Genomic DNA, 24,510 nt, shown 5'->3' on the forward strand with positions numbered 1-24,510 from the left:
CACTCTTTCTGCCCAAACAGCCCCAATTTTCTCTTTCCTTCCCCTCCCGCATCCCCCTGGAGGGGCTCCTTTCGTTTCCGTACTTCAGTGACCACCCCCCGCCATCCTATTAAATACAGTTTCCCCCTCCACAGCTCAGCCGTTGGAGGGGGCGTGGCCCCGCGAATAACAGGTCTCCCGCCCCACAAGTCGCGGGCCCGCGCGCAGACAAAGACATTCCACAGCCCCCGCCCCCTCCGCGCGCTCGGCCAGAAGGGGGAGGAGACACATGTCCCGCTAGCGCCGGGTCACGTGGAAAAGAAAACGAACGGAGCCCGCGGCCACCCGCGCACGCGCACAAGGCTCCGGCCGGGCGGGCTCAGAGGGAAAAGGGGAGCGGGGAGGCGACTTCTTCGGACTCCGCGGCGGTGCGCAGGCGCCGTGGCCCGACCGGGGACTTTGTTCTCCGCGGAGAGACCCAAGGGCGGTGCCGGTGGCTGGCTGCGCACGCGCGCCGCCTCATTTCCGGTGCTCTCTTTCGCTGGGTCGCTCGGGTCGGCTTCGGTCGCCGTCGCTCCCGCTCTCCCACCCCCGCCAACCGCCGCTCGGGCCTCTGCCGCTGCCGCGTCGCTTCCTTGATCCCTCGATCGCACATCCTCCCCAATGCAGCGCCGGGACGACCCCGCCGCGCGCATGAGCCGGTCCTCGGGCCGCAGCGGCTCCATGGACCCCTCAGGTGCCCACCCCTCAGTGCGTCAGGCGCCGTCTCGGCAGCCGCCGCTGCCTCACCGGTCCCGGGGAGGCGGAGGAGGGTCCCGGGGGGGCGCCCGGGCCTCGCCCGCCACGCAGCCGCCACCGCTGCTGCCGCCCTCGGCCACGGGTCCCGACACGACAGTGGGCGGTCCAGCGCCGACCCCGCTGCTGCCCCCTTCAGCCACTGCCTCCGTCAAGATGGAGCCGGAGAACAAGTACCTGCCCGAACTCATGGCCGAGAAGGACTCGCTCGACCCGTCCTTCACTCACGCCATGCAGTTGCTGACGGCAGGTAAGCGGGTCTCCGGGGTCCCTCTGGGTCACCTGGCCCCCCGGGGGCATGGGTGGTAGTGGCTTTGTTCCTCTCGCTTCCTGTCCCCTGGGGACCCAGGCATTCGTGGACTCCGCTTCTCTGATCCTCGTTTTCGGGAGTCTGGATTCCACATTCCCATCCCGGCCCAGGCTGCGAGGGACAGTTTCTAGGCTGCAGTGGAGGCCCGAAGGGGACTTGGCGATCTCTTAGCGCAAAGATCTTGATGGATAGTGCCGCGCTCCCGCCCCCTCGCCGACCCTTCCCCCTCCCACCTCTCGCAGCTGCCCCGCGCTCTGAGTGCTCGGATCCTTCGAGAAATGAACCTTCATCTTCTTCCCCAAAAGGGGAAGCTTTTTTGATCGCGGGTGGCGGTCGGCGCCTCAACTGAGGGTGGAGGAGGTGAAGACAGCCTGAGCCGGGAGGGACCGTGGGAGGGCGGGCGGGCGGAGGTGAGATGGGGTGAGGCTCGGGTGCCCTGTCCAGCGCTCCACGGCCGCCGCGGCCGGGTCGGACTTAGCGGTAACTGGAGCTTGAGTTGCTCGGAGGCAGGAGCAACCTGTGGGAATCCGAGCTTGAGGTTTTCCGAATCAGGTTTCCGACTTGGGCAAGTAAGATGGTCATTGCCGCCGAGCCAGACGGTTGAACCCCTTTATTTTACAACATGCGTTCGTCATTCAAGAAGGGGAAAAATAAACCTAGAGACAGTGAAAGGGGGAAATGGTGATTAAGGATGGTTTGCATGACATTCCCAATTAAGATGGGGGGAAATGGACAGAAGTTGCATGGTCTCCACCCTCCCTCCTTTTTTGCTTCAGTACTGAAATAGATTAGGAATAGTCGTCTTTGTTCTCTGCCTGTAGACTCGCGCTGCTTCCTTGCTCAAAACTGGCCATCATCTAGTCGCTCTGATTTCTCCCTAAAGCCGTGTGTTTTGCAGTCTCTTCTAGTTAAATCGTTTTAATAAGTGTATCTTATACCTAAATTTTATTAAGCAAATAAAAATTCACAGCCTTCCAACACTGAATGAGTAGTTGGACTCTTTGGCAGGGTTGATATAGTGGACAGGTCCGTTGTGAAAATACGATTTCCCTCCCTTTGTTCTCTATCTTCCACCATTGGTAAGAGGTCTTTACTTTTAAACACAGTAAACAAAGCCCTAGGCGGTCAAGAATAAGAACATTTAGATAAACTGCTTATGTTTTCAACTCTGCTTTTTTGTAACGCAGTCAGATCGTTTGAAACGTTATTTGTTCATTGTGTTCTTCTGGCAGGCTCTTTGAGGGCAAGGAATGCTTTTTAATCTTTATATTTTTTTATATTGTCTTGCATATAGCAAACACCAGATGTTTGAATCTGAAAGCAAGTACGTGCAGATTCAGGAACGTCAGACTAAATGGTAAAGGTTGACTGGGTCTTATTTTTTATTTCCTCGCATCTGTAATCAGTCCAGATTAAATGTGTGAGAATAAAGTAACAAACTTTAGAACTTTTAGGTGTTGGCTTGGGTTTGAGATTCTAACTCTTGACTAGTCCTGGGAAACTTTCAGAACCTCAGTAACGCCCTCTGTAAAGTGGGATGGTGAGTTGTGAAAATTAAATGTTGTGTAGCACACTTCCCTTTGACTTATGATCATTAGATAATAACTTGCCATCAGTTTTCTCCTAGTTGTAAATTCGTGGCACTGAGTAAGGTATGAACTTGCGAGGTTTCTTGTGCTTCTCTGAGCACATCAAGTGTGCAGTATGGTGCTCATCTTTGAAGTAACAGATGGTTTCTCAGGATAGCCATCAAAAACTATTGCTCCTTAAAAGTTACTTAGGATTTTCACCCTTCTCTCACTGCTTAACTTCTGTTAGAAGAGAGTGCTCTTTCATTTTTTAAACTTGGGCTTTTTTTATTTCTTTTTGCTTTAACGAAGTTGGATTTTAATTGGAGAAGTAGGATTGAGGTAGTGCTGGCTCATTGAGAGAACTGACTTGGCATGTGTGAATACTTCTTCGCATGGATAAGTCTTGATATATGTTGGACCTGGATTTTAAGATATTTTTTTAAATTGTATAGTTGATTTATTTTAAGATATCTTTGAATGATCTGGAAAAGGAGTTGTAGTAAAGTCACCCAGTTGTGAGAAAGTGAGACTGAGAAGACAGTATAGTAATGTTTAAGCTCTGTGATAAGGACACATGTAAGAAAGATATAGCGTACACTATACTGGATGCTGGACACTGGTCTGAGCACTTTACATCAAATATTTAGTCTTTATAACAATACTGTAAGGAAGTTACTCTTATTATCTTTACTTCTGCACAGGAGGAAACCAAGGCAAACAGATTAAGTCATTTGCCTAAGGTAACAAAATTAGCAACGTAAGGAGGATTGGAAGTAGGTTTGAGTCTGGATCCTCACACCTTACCCTCTTTGCCCTCCACCCCCCATCCCCCACTATAGCACCTGCAACAGACTGTACTCTAAAAAAAATTTGTGCTAAAATATTAAAAGAAAATCTGTTCGAACACATCAGAGTGCTAGCCAACAGGGCAGTAAAGATGACAAGGCCAAGACACAGAAGAAGGAGGAAACCCAGAGAGCAGAGCCTAGCCCTAGGGACTGTGACTCCTCCAGGCAACTCTGTCCGTTTCCCAAGAGGTGCCGCAAGACCCAGACCACTCTTCCTTTACCAGGCACTCACCCCTCCCTCTACCTTTCCCAGCTTTACCTTATTTTGCACTTATCAGCACCTCATGTACCACATGTAGTTAATGTGTTTGCTTGTTGGCTGCCCCTTCTTTATGACTAGAATGTCAGCTCTACCAGGGCAAGGATCTTTTGTCTGCTTTGTTCACGGCTGTATCTTCTGTTCCTTTAATAAGAGTGCTGCACAGAGTGGCCTCTTACTAAATATTTGTTGAATGAATATTCATCTTCATTGCATGATGGAAAAATATCAACACGACTCTGAGGGATTTCGATTTTGAATATAGACTTATGTATTAACCAAATTGATATTCAACCACGATGACAAATAAATGCATTTGCAGATGTACAGGGACTCTCAGGGTACCGACACTTGTTTTCTGGGGAAAAAAAATTATATTATTTGTGTTAAATATTTACATAATAAACAAGGTATTTTTATGTGTATCAGTGTTCTTTTTCTACTTTTTATAACTGGGAAGATACAAGTTAGTATAAATGACTCAGGAATAAGTAAACATTTTCAACAGATTAACAATCCCTAGGTGATCTTGAAAGGATACTCAGAAAATTATCTTCCAGAAGCCCTCAGTGCAGAGACTTCCCTGGCAGTCCGGTGGTGAAGACTTCACACTTCCAGTGCAGGGGGCATGGGTTCCATCCCTGGTCAGGGAACTAAGATCCTGCATGCAGCGGCACAATAAAAAAAAAACAAAACCTCAGTGCAGAATATTTCCAGACAGAAATCTATTGAAATTTCAAAATTGTTAATTATTTTATTTACAATACATATACTATAGAAATATATCTAGATGATCCCATTTCATTCTAGAGAGCTAGCAAGACTATTAAAACTAGAAAATGGAATTGCAAAGGAACTATAGACCAAGTATGGCTCTCCATATCCATGGGTTCTTCATATATGTGGATTCAGCCAATAGCAAATCAAAAATACTCGGGGGTGGGGGAAGTTCCAGAATTTCCAAAAAACAAAACTTGAATTGGCTTTGTATTTGACATTTCCATTGTATTTGACATTGTAAGCTAGAGATGATTTTAAAGTATATAAGAGGATGTGCATAGGTTATATGCAAGTACTATGTCATTTTATATAAGGGACTTGAACATTCTTGGATTTTAGTATGGGGGTGTGGTCCTGGGACCAGTCTTCCCAGGACACTGAGGGATGCCTGTGTAGGTATAAATATAAATATTAGGAAAGAAAGAGGCAGAATTTATCATTATTTGCAGCAACTTCATGGTTGTTTACCTAGGAAAGTAGTGAGTGATGTGGCTGATTATGAGGTAAAGATGTACAAATCAGTAGCTTTCTGATACAGAAGCAGTAGCCAATTAGAAAACAATTGACGAAATTATCTCATTTTCTAGAATATCAAAAGCTTTGGGATAGGCAATAAAAATCAATTCAAGATTATGTGAATAATCATAAATAATAACAATGTTTAATTTTTGTAAGAGTGTATAACATGTGCCATGACCTGTGCTGCTCGTTTAGTCCATCTTCCTGGCCATTGTATGAGGCAAGAAGAATTTTTATCTCAATATTACAGATGAGAAATATTGTGATCACATTGTCAACTTAAAGTCGACTGAAGGTGATAAAGGAAGGTCTGAGTAAAAAGAAATATGCCATGTCTTGCTGGAAGGAGGAACTAGTCTTATAAAGATGACAACTTTTAAAATAACATGTTGGTTTTTTGCATTTTCCAAACTAATTCCAAGCTGGATTTATTTTTTTAAAGTTGACTTGTTGAATATAAAGTAGCTAAAAGAGATAAACAACAAGGTCTTCCCTGCTGTGTAGCGCTGGGAACTATATTCAGTATCCTCTGATAAGCCATAATGGAAAAGAATATGAAAAAGAATGTATATTTATGTATAACTGAGTCACTTTGCTGTACAACAGAAATTAAACACAACTTTGTAAATCAACTATACTTCAGTAAAAAAAAGTTTTTGAAGTAGCTAAAAGACTAAATGAAGATAAATAAGAAAAAAGAATTTGGAGACAGAAGAATAATGAAAACCTGCTGCATTGGTAGAAATGAAGTCAGACAAGACTTAGTGCTTGAGGGGATGTGGATTAGAAGGAACAGTGCTGTTAGAAGTATGAATTGGTACAACCACTTCGGATAACAGTTTGGCATTTCCTTTGAAAGTTGAACATTCAAATTCTTTAAAATTTTGCAAGATTATTCCTAGGAATGTACTCAAAGAAACTTTAGCCTGTGAATGCCTCACTCATAAAATGGTACAGCTTGTTTCACCATTGATTGGATACTATGAGATTTTTCAAACTGAAATACAGCAGTGAAAATGAAAACTATAGCTGAATGCCACAACATGGAGAAATCTTGGAAATCTGATGTTAGGTAAAAAAAGTCAATCCCATAAGGCTACATATATACAGTACAATACTGTTTTTATGGAACATTATACTAGCAAAATTAAGTAAAATATTAGCATGCATCGGTCTCTGATAAAGCAGTTTTTAACAAAACTATACTTGTGTTTACAGTATGACTCAGCAGTTGTACTCTTGGGCATTTATCCCAGAAAAATGAAAACTTACGTTCATATGAAACCTGTACATGAATGTTCATAACAGCTTTATTCATAATAGCCAGAAACCGGAAATAAGCTGTATGTCTCCAATTGTTGAATAGTTCTGCTGTGGTACATCCATACCATGGAATACTACTCAATAAAAAGAAATGAACAATTGATAAATGCAACAACTTAGATGGATCACAAGAGTTTGTTTCGATTGATTTTGGTTTTTTGGGTTTTTGGTTTGGTTTTTTGTTTTGTTTGGTTGCATGGCTTTTGGGATCTTAGTTCCTTGTCCAAGGATTGAACCTGGGCCCCGGCAGTGAAAATGCCAAGTCCTAACCACTGGACCTCCAGGGAAGTCCCTCAAGAAAATTATGCTGAATGAAAAAGCAATCTCAAAAGGTTACATACTGTATAATTCCATTAATTTAACATTCTTGAAAAGACAGAATAATAGAAATGGAGAACATTAGTGGTTGCCAGTGTGAGGGAGAGAGGAAGGGAGGTGGTGGTGGCTATAAAAGGGTAACATGAAGGATCTTTGTGGTGGAACTGTTCTATACCAAGACTGTGATGGTAGTCACATAAATCTGATTAAATCGCATAGAACTAAGCGCACGAATAAGTACATGCAAAACTGGTGAAATCTGAATAAAGTTGATAGATTGTATTAATGTGAATTTTCTGCTTATGATATTGTATTATAGATATGTAAAATGTTATGGAGAATAGTGGGTGAAGGATATATGATATCTCTTATTTCTTACAACTGCATACAAATCTACAATTATCTCAAAATAAAGTGGTTTTTTGTTTTGTTTTTAAGAGGAAAAAAAGCCCCTAACTCTCAGTTGTGCCCTGAGAAAGAGATTTTGGAGACTATGGTCAACATACCATAATAGTTTGCCACTATCCTTGAATATGAAAACTGAGCCTCTTAGAGGGCTCTTAACTGAGGCTTTGAGGGATTTTTTTGAGCCAATACCCACCTTTAGTCAACATTGTATGTGAAATATTGTGTTTGTATCTTCTGGGGAGCTAGTCTGTAGGGGCTGTGACCCCAAACCACATTAAAAACCTGCAAGCTCTGTGCTCCTGCTTTAAATAATAAGAATTTGAAAAATGAAAAGAATGGAGTGGTTTTATAAGTGTAAGTTAATAAACTTACTGGACTTGTGATTCCAAAAGGATTTATCAACAGAAAAGATACAGGGCAGAGAGCTATACATTTGGGAATGATGAAGTTATATGAATCGTTAAGGGAAGTTGGGGGCATTAATGGCACATTTGTTTAATTTGGTACATGTTTATAGATGCCTGTTGTCTGTTAGGCATTGTACTATAAATGGCAAATAGTTTAGTGATGGAAAGGGTCAAGAAATTGTTCAAAGCAGGGGAAGGAGTGCTGTCGTTGGATGTATAAACGGAATACATTGATAGTCTGGAGGAGGGCATGACACCTGACCTTTTGGAGCAGATATCCTATGAATCTTGCCCTCCTAGAAACACTATCTCTGGATACCTTAGTCAGAAAATCTTGCATGTCTTGCTCCTTATCAAATATTCAGTTAATGGAATGTATATGATAGTCTTTTTTAGTTAAGACAGTCCAGTTGATAACATCTGTAATATAATTTTTTTCAAACTTTTCTAGTATTAACGTTTTTATGTTCATTAAATCTCTTTTTCCATTAAAAAAAAACCCTCCTTTTTAAAAGTGAGAAGGAAGACTAAATGAGGTTTAACCACTTGCCCAAGGTCACACACCAAGCATGTAGCAGAGCTGGGACTCAAACCCAGTTCTGTTTAGCTTCAAAACTCATGTTCTTTCCTGTCAACCATACAAACAGTTCTCATCCTTTGGAGCTAACAGTCTGGTTGTGATAAGACCTACCAAAAAAGGAAAGATTAACTTATAGTGAAAGAGTAGTAGAAATGCCACAGAATTTGTTGAATTTGCTCTGATGGACGTAAGGAATAACCTGGGTTTAAATACCTGCTCTGTCACTGATTTTGTTATCTTGGACAAGATTTCTTCACTTGTTAAGTGGGGATAATCCTGGTTATAAAGACAAAGGGAAACAATAAATACAAAATTCCTGACACATAAAAGGCACTGGATATAGGATAGGATTATTGTATCTGACTTTGAAGCAAATGGGTCAACTCTCTGTGTTGTTTACACCTTAGCTTTTCTTTCTTTGACTCTTGGGACATCTAAGGTCTCCAGAAGCCCAAGCAAAGATCTTTTAAAAGAGTCAATTTCAGAAAGATTGTCTAGAAAGTACTTTTGCCTGAGGGTAAGGCATTTTTAGGAAGCTCCTCGATTTTTTTTTCTTCCTGTTACAGCCTGCTCCTTAGCTTTCCGCAAGAAGTGAGGCCAAGGAGAAAAATTGAAAAAGAAAAAAAAGGAGAGGATTGAAAAAGAAAAGAAAGATTGGGCAGCTGAATACCTGAGGCACCCGCAGAGCTCTTTTGTTGCCTTTAGCTCCATGACAGTGCCTGGGGATGTAAGCTGTACTTCCCAAAACTTTACAAAATCAGCTTTCTTTTGCTTAAGTGCCCCACACACCCCCTCATTGAGCATGAAGTTTGAAGTTAGAGAAAGCCTGGGTTTTAATCTTTATTTTGATACTGCTTTAACAGCTTTGTGATTTAAGAGATTTAGCTTGTCTGAGTTTGTTTCCTCAGTTATAAAATGAGGATAGTACCAGCTACTTCACTGAGTTATTTTTTAGGATAAATGAGGTGATGTTTGTATAGAATTTGATACATTGTAGGCATTTAAAAAATATTTGGTCCTTCCCCTTCCAGACATGGAAGATAACCCTTCTTGAAGGCTCAAGTTGCTTCTTACTCTTTTGCTTTCTAGGCTAACCCCCCTGATGTTTTATCTTTTCAGTCTTGTTTTATTTAAATCATTGTTCTCTGAATTCTCTAAAATGGCTTTAACATTTTTTTAATTGTGAAGTAAGTGGACAAGGGGATCCTAATTAAGATCTGCCTAGTTCAAAATATAGCAGAAGGATCCGTGTTATAGAAGGGTCTTAAATTCATAGGGCACATTACGTTGATATTAAACAAACTTTTCTGCTGGGTTCAATTTTTGCAGCTCTGCTTCCTATGGGAGTATAGATTAACAGAGTAACAAACTTTGAGTCTTCTTATTCTAACCAGTTAAAGTTTCTGGAGAGCTGTATAAAGTACAGCTGAAGGACCTAACTAGATGGCACCAATTAGGACACGCAGAGAGACATCGATAATATGAAGTATGTAATTTGTTCACATTTTTAGAAGCTCCTCAGTGATGTTTTCAGATTAGAAATGTGGCATCTTTGTTCCTATACGACTTCTGAAGATTGAGTACTGTTTCCCAGCCCAGAATCTCAAGGAGAGGTGTGTTCAGAGATGGTAAGCTCAAAAATAGAGACTACAAAAAGTTAATATTAGCAGTAAGTGGGAAAGGGTGGAGGTCAGGATACATCACCAGTGAAACAGTGAACAAATAGGGTGTTGAGTGAAGCATTTACTGTTGATTGTAAGGTCAAATTTGTTTTCTACTCCAATGAAAAATAGGAGTGCAAAGAGCACTGTCATTTACAGTTCTTGTAAGATGTGTAACATCTGAAATGAGGCTTTTTAATAAATAGAAGCCTTCAGTTTGAAATTCTGACCTCTGTGAAGTCTGTCAGTCTCAGTAACTTTCCTTCATCTGTGTACTTCACAGCTGGACTTAGTCTAAACATTTATTTTTTAAAATTGTTAAAGATTTGCAGACTGTGTTTGAGGTAGTATATCGTTATACATTGAACTGATGGTTTTCAAAGTGTGAACCCTAGAGCAGCAATATCAGCATCACCTGCTAACTTGTTATAAATGTAAATTCCTAACACAATCCCAGACTGGGATTGGGGCCCAACAATCTAGTTTAATAAACCCTCCAGGTGATTCTGCTGCATACTGAAGTTTGAAGACCCTTGCCTTAAAATTATAGAAGATAGAAACACTATGGAGATGTTATATAAGGAGAACATTCTGTGTTAGAATATTCCAGTGATCTTAGGGGGTATAATTTTTTGTTGTTCTCAGTGGACTGTAGTATAACCTTTTAGTTACTGCTCTTCATTGCCTCCATACTCAGCTCCCATCTCTGTTAGTACTCCTGTTGTAGTACTTAACTATACTTCATTGCTAACTTCGTAGACTGGGAACTCTAGAATATAAACACAGTGGATATTGGGATCATGTGTGACTTGTTCTGTTGTTTCTCCTATACTTTACAGGACAAGGTGCCTGGCCCTTAGTGGGTCTTCCATAGTGGTTAGTGATCATACCTGTACCTGTCTCTTCATGTGCCTCTCCATAGGAAGCACTCAAACACTTGCAATCACTGAATAAAAGAATGAATGATTGAAATTCCCTAATAATAGGAAATCTTTTTGAATGCTAAGGTTCTAGCTGATAAAACTGTCTTAACCTGTGAATTGAAATTAACTTGGTGGGCTTCCCTGGTGGCGCGTTGGTTAAGAATCTGCCTGCCAATGCAGGGGACATGGGTTTGAGCCCTGGTCTGGGAAGATCCCACATGCCGCAGAGCAACTAAGCCCATGTGCCACGACTACTGAGCCTGAGCTCTAGAGCCTGTGAGCCATAGCTACTGAGTCCACGTGCGGCAACTAAGCCTGTGTGCCTAGAGCCCATGCTCTGCAACAAGAGAAACCACTGCAATGAGAAACCCGTGCACTGCAACAAAGAGTAGCCCCCACTTGCCACAACTAGAGAAAGCCCTCATGCAGCAACGAAGACCCAATGCAGCCAAAAATAAAAAATAAATAAATAATAAAATAAATTTTAAAAAAAGAAATTACCTCGATGCATTTTTTCCTTTAGGACCCTGAGTGACTTTGAGCTAGATAGTGTTGAGTATATATTAAAACACTTCCTGAGAAATGAGCTTTCAGGACTTCCCTGGTGGTCCAGTGGTTAAGACTCTGTGCTTCCACTGCAGGGGACTCGGATTTGATCTTGGGAACTTAAGATCCTGCATGCCAAGTGGTGCAACCAAAAGGAGAAGAAAAAAAAAAGAAAGAAATAGGCTTTACTTAGCATGTTTGTGTGTTATTTTGTCTTTATAGCAACCTCATGAAGTAGATATTGCCTCCATTTTACAATTGAGGAAACCAAAATTCAGAGCAATTAAAAAACTTTTCAAGAGTTCACACAGCTAGTGAGTGGTAGAGTAAAAACCAGGTCTTTCAGACCCTTAAGGACTACTACTATCCAAAAGCACTACTGTTACAGAATTTTAATGAGACTCTTGGTTGTGTATTTAAATTACTTTGTCTCTTCATTAAGATATGACTTTGTACTTTTTTTGATGCAGATTTTAATTTTTTTAGTTCATTTATCTCCTTTTCCCCATCTCACCCCTAACTCCATTTTTTCTTAAGAACATTTGGATGTCTCTGTAGAGGTTTCAGCTAGAAGTGGAAGAGCAAACTGCTCTTATTAGAGCAGTTTCCTAGTCAGCTTCATCTAGCTTTGGTGCTTTCATCCAGCCTCTATTTGAAATTAGTGCTTTCATCTGAACTATTTGGTCTCACTACACAGTAATCCATGTTATTGCTTTAAATAGACTGAGAATTTTGCCTTTACTTACAAGAACAAAACTAAATTAAATTCTGTTTGTCCTGTTCAGAAATTGAGAAGATTCAGAAAGGGGATTCAAAAAAGGACGATGAGGAGAATTACTTGGACTTGTTTTCTCACAAGAACATGAAGCTGAAGGAGAGGGTTCTGATACCTGTCAAGCAGTATCCCAAGGTAAGGAAAGAGTGCCTCACTACGAGTTGTCTTTGTAGTGTGAGAGTATATAGTATGTAGTATGTCTTGTAGCATGGGCTGTAGTAAAAGACTTAACGGAGATTGTGATGTGTCAGAAAGTTAAGCTGGTGAAGGTTCTGTCCCATACTTGTGATGACTGTCTGACAGTTGAAACATACAAGTCCATAACAAATAGCATAGCGATAGCCAGGAAGGAAATATAATCATCTTTTTTATTATCAAAAAAGAATTGTTTTCTCAAATGTTTGTGTAGGCTGCAAGTTCAAAGAAAAAATTGAACCCTAAAGAGTTACTTTCTGGGGAATCCCTGGTGGTCCAGTGGTTAGGACTCCATGCTTCCACTGCAGGGAGCGTAGGTTCAGTCCTTGGTTGGGGAACTAAGATCCCTCATGCCATGTGGCACAGCCAAATGAATAAATAAATAAACAAACATTGCTTTTTAAAAAAAAAAGAGTTGCTGTCTGTCAGAAGATTGACCTGAAATCTAAGTAAAGGAAATACAACACAAATCCTTGCAGCACAAATAAGTTAATTTTATTACTTAAAGTTTTGTGGGGTTTTTTGTGTTTTTTGGTTTTTGGTGTTCTTTTGTTCTTGTTTTTAAAAGCAACTAGTTATATTTAGTTTATAACACCAGTACTACACAGGGTACCATATGTCTGTTCTGTTCTGAAGTAACTGCCTTAAAAATGTTTCTGTATGTTATAGTAGGAAGGGTTGCAGTGTGATATTATGGGAGGAATGCCAGACTACATCAGGAAATTCAAGTCTAAGAACTGCCACTTTCCAGTTATGTAACTGTAGGCTATCAGTACAGCCTCAGTATATCCTGTAGTAAAATGGGAATGATAATACTCTACCTATTTTACAGGATTATTGAAGATAAATGAAATAAAACATGTGGAAGTATTTTTTAGGAACATATATATTTAGAAATCTGTCTTTATTTTCTGTCAGTTCAATTTTGTGGGGAAGATCCTTGGACCACAAGGGAATACAATCAAAAGACTGCAAGAGGAGACTGGTGCAAAGATTTCTGTGTTGGGAAAAGGCTCAATGAGAGACAAAGCCAAGGTAAGCTCACACTAATGAGTCAAGAAAACACCCTAATGACTTCCAATAGTCCAGAGTCCAGTATGGATACGTTATGGAAGCTAGCACTTGTGTATGTACAGAATGTGATTCCCTTACATATGTATGCGATGTAACAGATTGTAGACCAGTTAGTTTACTTCTTTAGCAACCTTGGAAGAACCTAGGTGTGCCCTGATAATTGTTTTCTTTCTGACTTTGACAACATAGTAATGGAAATAGCAGTAGCAACTTTGGCATTAGTAAGCTTGTCTGTGAAAACTTGGAAGGGGAGCTGGATGTACTGAAACTTAACAAGACTGAAGACACTAAAATGTAAACAGCACATTCCCTTTCCAGTAATGTGGGAAAGTGAGAGCAATAGTGTTGTGAGTGCCCGTGAGTCTGAGGATTAGTTGGCTGGTTTGTTTTATAGCCGGCTGGAATGTGAGTCCGGCTAAAAGAAGATGTTACAAAAGGAACCATGAGTAATCCTGACAATGGGACCTAATGCTTATTTTTTTTCCATGCCATAGCCCCATACTTTTTATGTTCTTTGTGAGTGTGGAGAAGCTTCCCACCAAAACAGAATAGTCTTAGCCTTCTAGGGTCAGCTAGCTAGCTAGCTATTTATTTATTTATTTATTTATTTATTTATTTATTTATTTATTTTTGGCTGCATTGGGTCTTTATTGCTGCATGCAGGCTTTCTCTAGTTGCAGCGAGCAGAGACTACTCTTTGTTGCGGAGCATGGGCTCTAGGTGTGCGGGCTTCAGTAGTTGCGGCACGTGGGCTCAGTAGTTATGGTTCACGGGCTCTAGAGCTCAGGCTCAGTAGTTGTGACGCATGGGCTTAGTTGCTCTGCAGCATGTGGGATCTTCCCAGACCAGGGCTCAAACCCATGTCCCCTGAATTGGCAGGTGGATTCTTAACCACTGCGCCACCAGGGAAGTCCCAAGGGTCAGCTTTTTAGATGAGACATACCTGCTACAGTCTAAAAACTTTTTCAGGTCTCCTTTTATGCAGCCTAATTGACAGACATTGTTTTCTCAGACCCTCTTCTTTTGTCCACTCATATTTCTCACTAGATGAATACAGTTAGGGCTGAAGTATGTTACTCTAGCTATTGAGATTTACATGAGATTTTCTTCTCTCTGTCCTGACTTTTTTCCTTCCCTAGAACTTCCCAGACCATATAAGCAGATAAGAAGAGCTGGTGATTAACAGCTCTACCTGGGATTTAAAAGCAAATGCTTGGCAATGAATAGATGAATGCTTGGCAAACAGCTGTTATCTGAATGGAGACTGGAATTAAGCTCGTCTCTTCTAAACCTTCTAATAAGAGCACCAATGAACACACCAGTGATTCAAAACGACAGTTAACTTTTAGCAGCAGACCAGTTGCCGGTTTAGCAGATTGTGTAAATTACTATTCTCCAGAGTTTGTTTTACTTTTTTCTTTCACTTTACTATTTTTTTTAGGTGTTGGGGTCATTTCTTACTGTCTCTTTGGCCTAGAGGTAAAGGTGTCATTTTCTCCCTAGTCAAGTGATGTGACTTTTTTGTGCATTTTTCCATAGGAGGAAGAGCTGCGCAAAGGTGGAGACCCCAAATATGCCCACTTGAATATGGATCTGCATGTCTTCATTGAAGTCTTTGGACCCCCGTGTGAGGCTTATGCTCTTATGGCTCACGCTATGGAGGAAGTCAAGAAGTTTCTAGTACCAGTAAGGAAATCCACAATGTGTATCTTTTGAGCAAGAGAAAACTGGGGTCTTGTGCTTATTGCTAAGGCAGGGTGTCTTAACCAGGGTCTCTGCATAACCTGAAATTGCATACCGAATTCTGCATTTGTGTTCATTTTTCTGAGGTAGTCCATTACTTGTACCTGGTTCTTAAACCACTGTGCCCCTAGGCCACTCTGCCACTCCTTATCTAATGTGGTTTTAGTTGTATACCAGTATCTTTTGTCAATATCTTGGGTCCACAGTGTGTCTGGCATTCTAACAGCTGATTAACAAAGATTTAACAAGGTCTTCACTAAATTATGTATTTTGGTGCTAGTGTGGAACCAGGAGGTTATGATAGGAAAAGACTAAGGTGGTCATAACTCCCTGCACTTAAGGGGGTTATATTCTAGACTCTAGAGAGTCTAGTAATAACAGCAAGAAGCCTCTAGTCTCCAGTATTAATGGATTAAATTCTGACCAGGGTGCATTCAAGACTTTCTCTCCTGGAGGAGTTTACTCAGGTAGAGTTGATTTGAAAGAGGCATGATGGTTGTAGGCTTAACTGTTGATGATATTAAATAGATTGGTGTACAACTCCTTTCACAATGTAGCTAAGGCCCTGGAAGAATTGGGACAGACCAGGTTACCTGTTTTGCTTATTACCACCTGGTCAGAGGTTTCATTCCTTGAGTAAATAGAAAGTGATGATTCTTGCCTTTTGTCAAGACCTGGTAGTTTTCAGAGTCAACATACTACTTACTGTTGCATATTTAATAACCAAGGATGAATCTGGAACCTTAAGAAGCATTTGGAGTACTATTCAGCTAGAATTGAGCAAGCATCATAGTTTCATCACTGAGAGGAAGTGATATGTAATTCCTGGTTTTCTTGTATATGTAAATTGAGGGAGTCAGAACTGTGTCAGAGGATGTGAGAATTGGTAGAGCAAAAATATATAGGCATTGTGTACCTATAATGCTGAGCTCCAAGGATTCCAACACTGTCTCAGATGTCTCAGCAGCTGCTTTGCTTCTAAGTAGCTCATCATTAGAGTGTTCAGCATGAAACAGCCGATTTAAAATATCCTAGGGGGATTTCCCTGGTGGCGCAGTGGTTAAGACTCTCCACGCTCCCAAATGCAGGGAACCTGGGTTTGATCCCTGGTCAGGGAACTAGATTCCACGTGCATGTCACAATTTGAAGTTTGCACGCCACAACTAAGGAGCCCACATGCTGCAACTAAGGAGCCCACCTGGTGCAACCAAATAAATTAATTAATTAAATATCCTAGGAAAAACTCAGAGCTGGTAAATTTTCCCTTGAGAGGGGATTCTTTTTACACTTGGAGATGTATATTGAAGCATCCTGAGCCACCCATTATCTGAAGGCCTGCAAGGGAATGCCCAGCTCCTCTTTATCATTAGTCTCAGCATATTTCTCAGAAGGGCTAGGTTTACAAGGCTTCCATGTACGTGGATCTTCAAAAAAGAAGCCTGCCAGGGAGATCTGGGTTTCCTCAGTGTTGCTGTGGCAGTTAGAGGAATATAAGCAAATGGTCCATCATTGGTTACTTGATTCTCCAGTGTGAGTCTCAAGCAACACAAATGTATAAGATAGGAGAAGGCGAAGAGTTGGAGGGTGAGGGGGGGCATCTCTGTGGTGACTAGAATCTTCTAGAAGCTGTATACACCTGGGATACATAAAAATGCATGAAGTATTAAGACTAAATGACTCTCATCAGGAAATATGTGGAGAAGATTTGCAAATGGCATTTGACTCAGTTCTTCCCACTTGTGAAGAAAAAAAGTGAGCCTGTTTTTGCATCCATGACCAGAGCCTTCCGTTTTCCCCTTAGAACCTGGTACAGTAGGAAAAGCACTGGACTGGGAACTTTATCTATGTCATCTTGGACAAGTTATTATATCAGTTTTCTGAGCCTCAGATTCCTTGTTGATCCCATACATTTGTTAAGTATCTGGTGGGTACCTGATACTGTGCTTGGGTTTGAAGTTACAAAAATGGGTCTTGAAGAGCTCACAACCTAGTGAGAAAGACAGACAATTCTAAAATGATGTGGTAAGTGCTAAGAGAAAATTACGTGGTGCTGTGGGAAAAGAGGGAGTGAGGGGTTAGAATCAGAAGGTTTTTCAAAAGAGGTAAGGTAATATTTTAGATTAAAACTTGTAAGAATTAGAATCCCTCAGTTGGACAAAAAAGGCAATAATACAGTCTAATGATTCAAAGCCTAGATTTTGGAGACAGGTAATTCTGAATTTACATGTAGAATCTGCCACTTACTAGCTCTGTTTCCTTAGACTGATTGCTTATACTTTCTGAATCTGTTTCCCCAAATGTAAAATAGGAAGATCTGCCTACTTCGGGGTTATTTTGAAGATTAAACTGAAAACCCTGTATAAAGCTTATTATATGGTACCCAGCCATAGAGCTTAATTAATGGTAGTGGCTTTTATTATTCTGGTAAGTGGAAACTGTTTGCAAGAATGAATGTGTAAGAGTATGCCATGTTCTGAACTGCAAGTTGTTCAGCATGGCTTGAAAGGGGGTTATACATGGAGAGAAGATGGAAGTGATCTGGAGAGCGAGGCAGGGACCACATCATGAAGAACTTCATCTGAATAATGAGGGGTATACCATCAAGACTTTCCTCAGAGAGGTGACAGGTAGGGTACCATTTGACTTCAAAGAATGAATGACCTGAGACTTCATCTGGGCTTTCAAAGTTGTTCTTAGCATCCAAGGCTCATATGGGCTAGATGACTTCTCGGCAGAAGGTAGAGATGTTGTACAACACTCCTTCTCATTATCTTTTATCTGCAGGATATGATGGATGATATCTGCCAAGAGCAGTTCCTAGAGCTTTCCTACTTGAATGGAGTACCAGAGCCCTCTCGCGGACGTGGGGTACCAGTGAGAGGCCGGGGAGCTGCACCTCCTCCTCCACCTGTTCCCAGGTATAAATAATGGAGACAACTGGAAACGGAATGTAAATTCGATTGCTAGTACCGTCTCTCTCTTACTGGTGCTCATATCTCCAGCTTAGAAGGGGTCTCAGAGTTTGTATGTTGCATCAAGAGTGGAGTTCTAGGGAGTTCCCTGGTGGTCTAGTGGTTAGGATTTGGCGCTTTCACTGCTGTGGCCTGGGTTCAGTCCCTGGTTGGGGAACTGAGATCCTGTGAGCCGTGTGGCACTCCCACGCTCCCACTCCAAAAAAAGGAGTGGAGTTCCAGGTCTTTGTCACTTTGGCCATAGTCAAGTATAGCAGTCCTGCTGAAACTTTTGGTTTTTTACTTTGGGACAGTTTTAGCATTTTTAAATGGTCTCTGACTTTAGAATTTTACTTTTGGTGACAGACCTTAATGGACTGTTCAGACTCTCCACTAATGAGACATTAAGAGGTCCACCATGGGACCTGGGGAACCTTCCATTATGGGTCCTTTACCCACCTACACATTCCTCTATGTTGTTTTGTTTTGCTTTGTTTTGGCTGCACTGAGTGACTTGTGGGATCTTACTTCCCCGACCAGGGATTGAATCCTGACCACTGCAGTGAAAGTGCCAAGTCCTAACCACTGGACCACCCACTGAACACCCTATTCCTCTGTGTTTTGATAATAGTCTATTTAAGGCATCGTAAAATCTATCTAGCTCCAGAATTTGCAAACAAATCTGAACATGAAAGTAGCCTATTTATAAAAATTTCCATTTAAAATAAACTTTTTTGCAGGGGCCGTGGTGTTGGACCACCTCGGGGGGCTTTAGTGCGTGGTACACCAGTGAGAGGAGCCATCACCAGAGGTGCCACTGTGACTCGAGGAGTGCCGCCCCCACCTACTGTGAGGGGTGCTCCAGCACCAAGAGCACGGACAGCAGGCATCCAGAGAATACCTTTGCCTCCACCGCCTGCACCAGAAACTTATGAAGAATATGTAAGACATTTGGACAGTGTGCCATTTTCTAATACCTAACAGATTGCCAAAGGAAGTTAAATGACAGGGCCTTGGCCCTTGATGTAGGTGGCAGGGACTGCATGTAAGATTTGGAGTCTGCCCTCTTCTCTTGCAGTGAATGTTAAGCTATGAGAACATTTTTCCATTTTTAAGCATGGTTTACTATATGTGTATAGATTAAACAGGAAATAAGTTGTGCCTTGATGTTTAGTGTTTTACAAAAGGAACTTCCACTACTACTGCTGATAATGCTGCATTTCAACCTTGTACCTTATTTCCTGCCCACACTGGAAGGGTTTTTTTAATTTGGTTGATTATTTCCTTCCTCCCTCCCTCCCTCTCCCCTCTCCCTCCCTTATTTGACTATTTCACAAGTGTTAACATTTTGGAGGGAAATTCCTTGTTCTGTTAATCCAGAAGCCTTCCATGCTCCCATTGAATATAATTACCTTACCTACTTTCTGTGATTCTGATTTTCTATTTCATTTTATTTGTTCCAGGGATATGATGATACATATGCAGAACAGAGTTACGAAGGCTACGAAGGCTATTACAGCCAAAGCCAAGGGTGAGTCAGGCACTAGAAGTGCTGTTTCATGTCCTTGGGATGGATAGAGGGAGTGGGAGGAACTGAGAGATTCAGGCAGCACAAATCCAAAGAGCAGGATGGTTCACCTTTTGAAGGTGTCTCCTCTGCTTTTGATGTGTGTAAGGCACACTCTTGGATCTGCAAATTTGGATAACTGAATTTTAAATTATAGTATGGAATCTAGGGTTAGCTGATGAAAAACTCCTGAGCTGTGACTACATGGAAACAAAGGGAAAATGCCTTAAAATTATTTTTATTTATTATTTAAAAATGTCACAGCCACATTAAAATTGCATAAAAGTTTAAAAGGATACTAGAATCCCACTACTGTAACTCAGGTTCCTTTCTGCTTTTTTTTTTTTAAAAACATGTTTTGTGTATGTGTATATGTGTATTTTAACTGATTGAAAAGTCCTCTCATAATTCTACAGTGGGGGCAGAACAGTTCTTTTCATGTTTCTTCATTCTCTTCCGGGGAGCCCTGTGAATACATGTTTATGTACACTGTGGTTAAGATTGAGTTTTTGGATTGAGCTTTTTCACTTTAAATTGTGTGCTATTCATTTTTCTTTGCTATAGTTGTCACAATTTTTAAATGAGTACCTGGTGTATACATGCTTTGGAAATAATATTTTGTGGTTTGGAGATGGAGTAAAATGAGCATCTTTTTGTTTTATACACACAGTAAAATGACTGAAATATGCAAGTGTTTGGGAGAAAGGTAAAACTGAAACATGATTACTGTATAGCTCTCACACTCTGTCTTTGGCTTTCAGGGACTCAGAATATTATGACTATGGACATGGGGAGGTTCAAGATTCTTATGAAGCATATGGTATGTCTTTATTTCTGTGGTGGGACAAAATGTGCAAGTAAGTACCTGGGAGAATGCTGCTGACTGGATTACTGGAGGTCAGACAGTCATACACCTAAGGAGAAACCTCTGATAGAAGGCCAACATGTTGATAGATGTGACAGTAGGAGTCCTGCTTTTATTTAAATTGCGTGCTGTGCAGTAGAAAGAAGAACTTATTGAAATGAGATAGGTGTGCTATTACTCTTGGATGGCTAAGCAGATGTCCTAAACTAGGGCTCAGGTCAAGGTTAGCCTGGTTGGAGCAGCAGGCTTTTCAGCTGATGTTGACTTTTTTCCTAATTTAGGCTGGGAGATGGCTAGGCCTGGGTTTGCTGCTAATACCTAGGCCATAGTGGTGGATAATAAGAATTTAATCATACCCAACTCTTCCGCACCTCATTTTTAAAAACAATTTTGGATCTTATTGTAAAGAATCTCAGTGTGGAGGAAATGCTAGCTGAAAGAGACCCAAAGGGCAAGAGCAGGTTGGGGGCAAGAACAGTACCTGTTAGATTAGAAACTGAGGGCTGGAGCCAATGCAGAGCAGTACTGACACCAAGCTCCTTACTGTCTTGGAGACATCTCAACTCAGTCCTTAGTCCCAAGAGAGCTATAGATGCTGGAACGGGAGCAGGACCAAACTGCCTTTCCTGAGGCTTGGTTGAAAACACATTGCTCAAGAGTATCCTCAAGAGCCAGTTATGTCCCCTTGTTAATGGGTCTCAGAGGGAGTACCATGTGGCAGGAGAGGCAGAGAGAGCAGCCTTTTAACTGTGAGGTGTTTCCAGCTTACCCAAGGGAAGTCCAGAGACCTTGGCAAGGGGCTCAGCAGTTGACAGTTTAAGATACTAGTTCACAGTCTCCCTTACCCTTAACTGGAAAGGGGAGCCTCTTAGGGTTCCCACAGACAGACTCCTCAACTCCTCAGCACAGAATGTAGTAGCCAGTCAGCTGCTTGCCCAGGGAAACAGTTTTCACCAGTTCTAGCTAAATGGTACTGGACAGTTGCCACCCGTAACACTGCACTGCTCTGCTCATAAGCCACTATTTAGAAGGGTGGTATGATTGCCCCCGGGTATTTCCCTTCATCGGTGAGGCAGCACAATGGGGCCTCTGTATGTGTTTGATTAAATTACATTTCTGTTTTGCTGGAGAAAAGACTGCACTGAAACAGGCAGGCTGCTCCTTGTGCTCTTGGTATGATGTAGCCACGGTTAATCTGTTCTGATCTCTGCCTTTATAAGCAGAGTTAGAAAAATAAACTGTCTTGTTGATACCCAGAAACCTCTTGGAAAGTGATGGACATATCTGTTTTACTGGAAGTATAAATAGGCTTAGATAGCATAGGGCTTTGTGCAGCATCCATGTAGGAGTTTTAGACCTATAGTGATGGAACAGATGTTTGTGACTGCAAGCAGCTAGAGAAATAACAGGCCTAGGTAAAGTCTGGGGGTGAGTGGGAAGAATAAGCTTATAAACACAGCTCGTCTTCATGAGAGATGAGCTCTAGAAATAAGTGATCGTCTCCTATAGGCTTTTCCCTGTCACAGAGGAAGGCCATTTGAGGATGTCAGTCATGTTGTCTGGCTTCTCTGGACTGTTGGCACAAAAAAGGAGATAATGAATTCTCCTAATGACTGCTGTTAACACATTTGATTGTACTTCCCGCTGCCAGGGCAGTGGACCAGCTCTGCTGGTGGAGGGCTCTTGAAATGTGGCCGTTGCTTGCCCTTCCCAAGGAGCCAGAGGACATTCCTCCAGGGAGAACTCTGACTTGCTGTTGCATGGAAAGGGAGCTAGCTACTTGCTGCTTCCAATCTGAAAGACTTTCAGAAATTGTCACCTTACCTGAGGCTCTTTGCCAAATTGCTTTGGAAACAGAAAAGGGTATTGTGGACCCAATTAGATTGATTTCCTCATTTTCCCAAGCAAGGTATTGGGTTTATTCAGGTTTGGGAGGCTGGAGTATAGATCATGTTGCCTATGGGCAGCTTCTTTCCTGGACATCACTCCAAGTCCTTCCTGAACTGTTTCCTTCTGTCTGTCCACTCAAAACTATCCTGGAGTTGAGAAATTGCCTAAACTGCTCAGGAGGGCCAAGCCAAGTAAAAAAGTAAGGACCACCGAGGAGGTTGCAAGACATTGGAAGCAAAGCATTGTTTTTGGTGATCTTTACCAGGTGACCTACGCCTGCCCACCCCAAAATGCCATTGACACATGGTTTATAAACTGTTCTTGCTTTCCCCACAGGCCAAGATGACTGGAATGGGACCAGGCCATCACTGAAGGCCCCTCCAGCTAGGCCGGTGAAGGGAGCATACAGAGAGCACCCATATGGACGTTATTAAAAACAAACATGAGGGGAAAATATCAGTTATGAGCAAAGTTGTTACTGATTTCTTGTATCTCCCAGGATTCCTGTTGCTTTACCCACAACAGACAAGTAATTGTCTAAGTGTTTTTCTTCGTGGTCCCCTTCTTCTCCCCCACCTTACTCCATTCTTAACTCTGCATTCTGGCTTCTGTATGTAGTATTTTAAAATGAGTTAAAATAGATTTAGGAATATCGAATTAATTTTTTAAGTGTGTAGATGCTTTTTTTCTTTGTTGTTTAAATATAAACAGAAATGTACCTTTTATAATAAAAAAGAAGTTGAGTAAAAAAAAAAAAACACAAACCTGTTAGTTTCAAAAGTGACATTGCTTGCTTAAAGGTTCTGAAGTTAAGGCTTGTTAACTTTCTCTTAGTTTTGACTTGAGGCATCCCGTAAAGTTGTAGTTGCAGAATCCCAAACTAGGCTACATTTCAAAATTCAGGGCTGTTTAAGATTTAAAATCACAAATGTTAACGGCAGTAGGTGCCACCATGTAAAAGTGAGCTCAGACGTCTCTAAAAATGTTTCCTTTAAAAGCACATGGCGGTTGAATCTTAAGGTTAAATTTTAATATGAAAGATCCTCATGATTTAAATAGTTGATGCAATTTTTAAGGTTAATTGATTAAAAAACAACAACAACAAAATTAGGTTCGTAAAACTGACTTTTTCATCATGTGGGTTTTGAAATCTAGCCCCAGACATACAGTGTTGAGAGATACTTCGTGGGAAGTAGATTTTGAAGAAGTTGATTTGGGGAGAGGGGCTGGCCACTTGAATTTGATGCAGAGCTTTTTAGTCATGAACAACCTTTCAGTAATAGTACTAATAATTAACATTTCAGTATTTAAAACGACAGAGTATTTTGTCCATCTGAGATTCTGCACTCCATGAAAAGCTCACTTGGACACTGGGGCCAAAAACTGATGATTTTCTTAAGTTGATGGTTATCAATATTGAACTGTTCCAAGGTAGTTAGTCAAGTATGTCTCAACACTAGCATGATATAAAAAGGGACACTGCAGCTGAATGAAAAAGGAATCAAAATCCACTTTGTACATAAGTTAAAGTCCTAATTGGATTTGTACCGTCCTCCCATTTTGTTCTTGGAAGATTAAATGCTACATGTGTAAGTCTGCCTAAATAGGTAGCTTAAACTTATGTCAAAATGTCTGCAGCAGTTTGTCAATAAAGTTTAGTCCTTTTTTAATCAAAGTAAATGTGATGAATTGTCATTTTTTTGGGTGGACAATAAAATAGTTTTCTCTTTCAAATAAACTTAAATTAACTCTAAAGTTAATGGGCTTGTTAAAAGTTGGAGACATTCTTAAAAGTGGTGGGGGGGGATTTTATTTTAAGTATACCAAAAAAAAAGTTTATGAGTTGTTAAGTTTTAGTTTAAAAATAACCAAAGCTTTTTCACCCCCTGGAAGTTGTTGAAAGCAGTTTTATCCAATTCTTATCACAAGCTTTAATTTCTGGAGAGAAAAATCCAGCTAAGTTGAAACTTGGGTTGGTTTCCATACATAGGCCTCAATATTTAAAGTGCCAGCCACGCTAGTTTGCACCTTCTGTAGAGCTGGTAGGTGGCCCTAAGAGTAACACCAGTAATCTCTGTGAGCTTGGAAAGGGATAGCACTTGCCTTTAGATAATGACAATTCAGCAAGCCCTGGGTTCCCTTAAGGGTTTCCCTTCCAAACCCAGAAATGCTCTTAACAAATCAGCTGGGCTGGGGCAGGATCTGGCATGGTAGCCTGGCTCT

At 41.2% G+C, this 24,510-nt stretch overlaps 1 protein-coding gene across 2 annotated transcripts; it reads left to right on the top strand.

The window, feature by feature from the left end:
* Nucleotides 1-484: 484 nt before the first annotated feature.
* KHDRBS1 (KH RNA binding domain containing, signal transduction associated 1) lies at nucleotides 485-23,967 on the top strand. Of its 2 annotated transcripts, XM_057703690.1 has the most exons (10): nucleotides 485-1,024; nucleotides 2,379-2,441; nucleotides 12,013-12,137; nucleotides 13,116-13,232; nucleotides 14,811-14,957; nucleotides 17,799-17,932; nucleotides 18,706-18,907; nucleotides 19,429-19,496; nucleotides 20,294-20,352; nucleotides 22,624-23,967. In XM_057703690.1, exons 1-10 carry the CDS (start codon nucleotides 643-645, stop codon nucleotides 22,719-22,721), a joined length of 1,395 nt encoding a protein of 464 aa, XP_057559673.1. In that variant the 5' UTR covers nucleotides 485-642; the 3' UTR covers nucleotides 22,722-23,967. The 2 variants fall into 2 exon arrangements, with proteins under 2 accessions (XP_057559673.1, XP_057559681.1); XM_057703698.1 differs by lacking the exon at nucleotides 2,379-2,441 and having other exon boundaries at nucleotides 492-1,024.
* The last annotated feature ends 543 nt before the right edge of the window (nucleotides 23,968-24,510 follow it).

Source organism: Hippopotamus amphibius, chromosome 1, assembly GCF_030028045.1.
Source record: "Hippopotamus amphibius kiboko isolate mHipAmp2 chromosome 1, mHipAmp2.hap2, whole genome shotgun sequence".
Classification (NCBI taxonomy): domain Eukaryota; kingdom Metazoa; phylum Chordata; class Mammalia; order Artiodactyla; family Hippopotamidae; genus Hippopotamus; species Hippopotamus amphibius.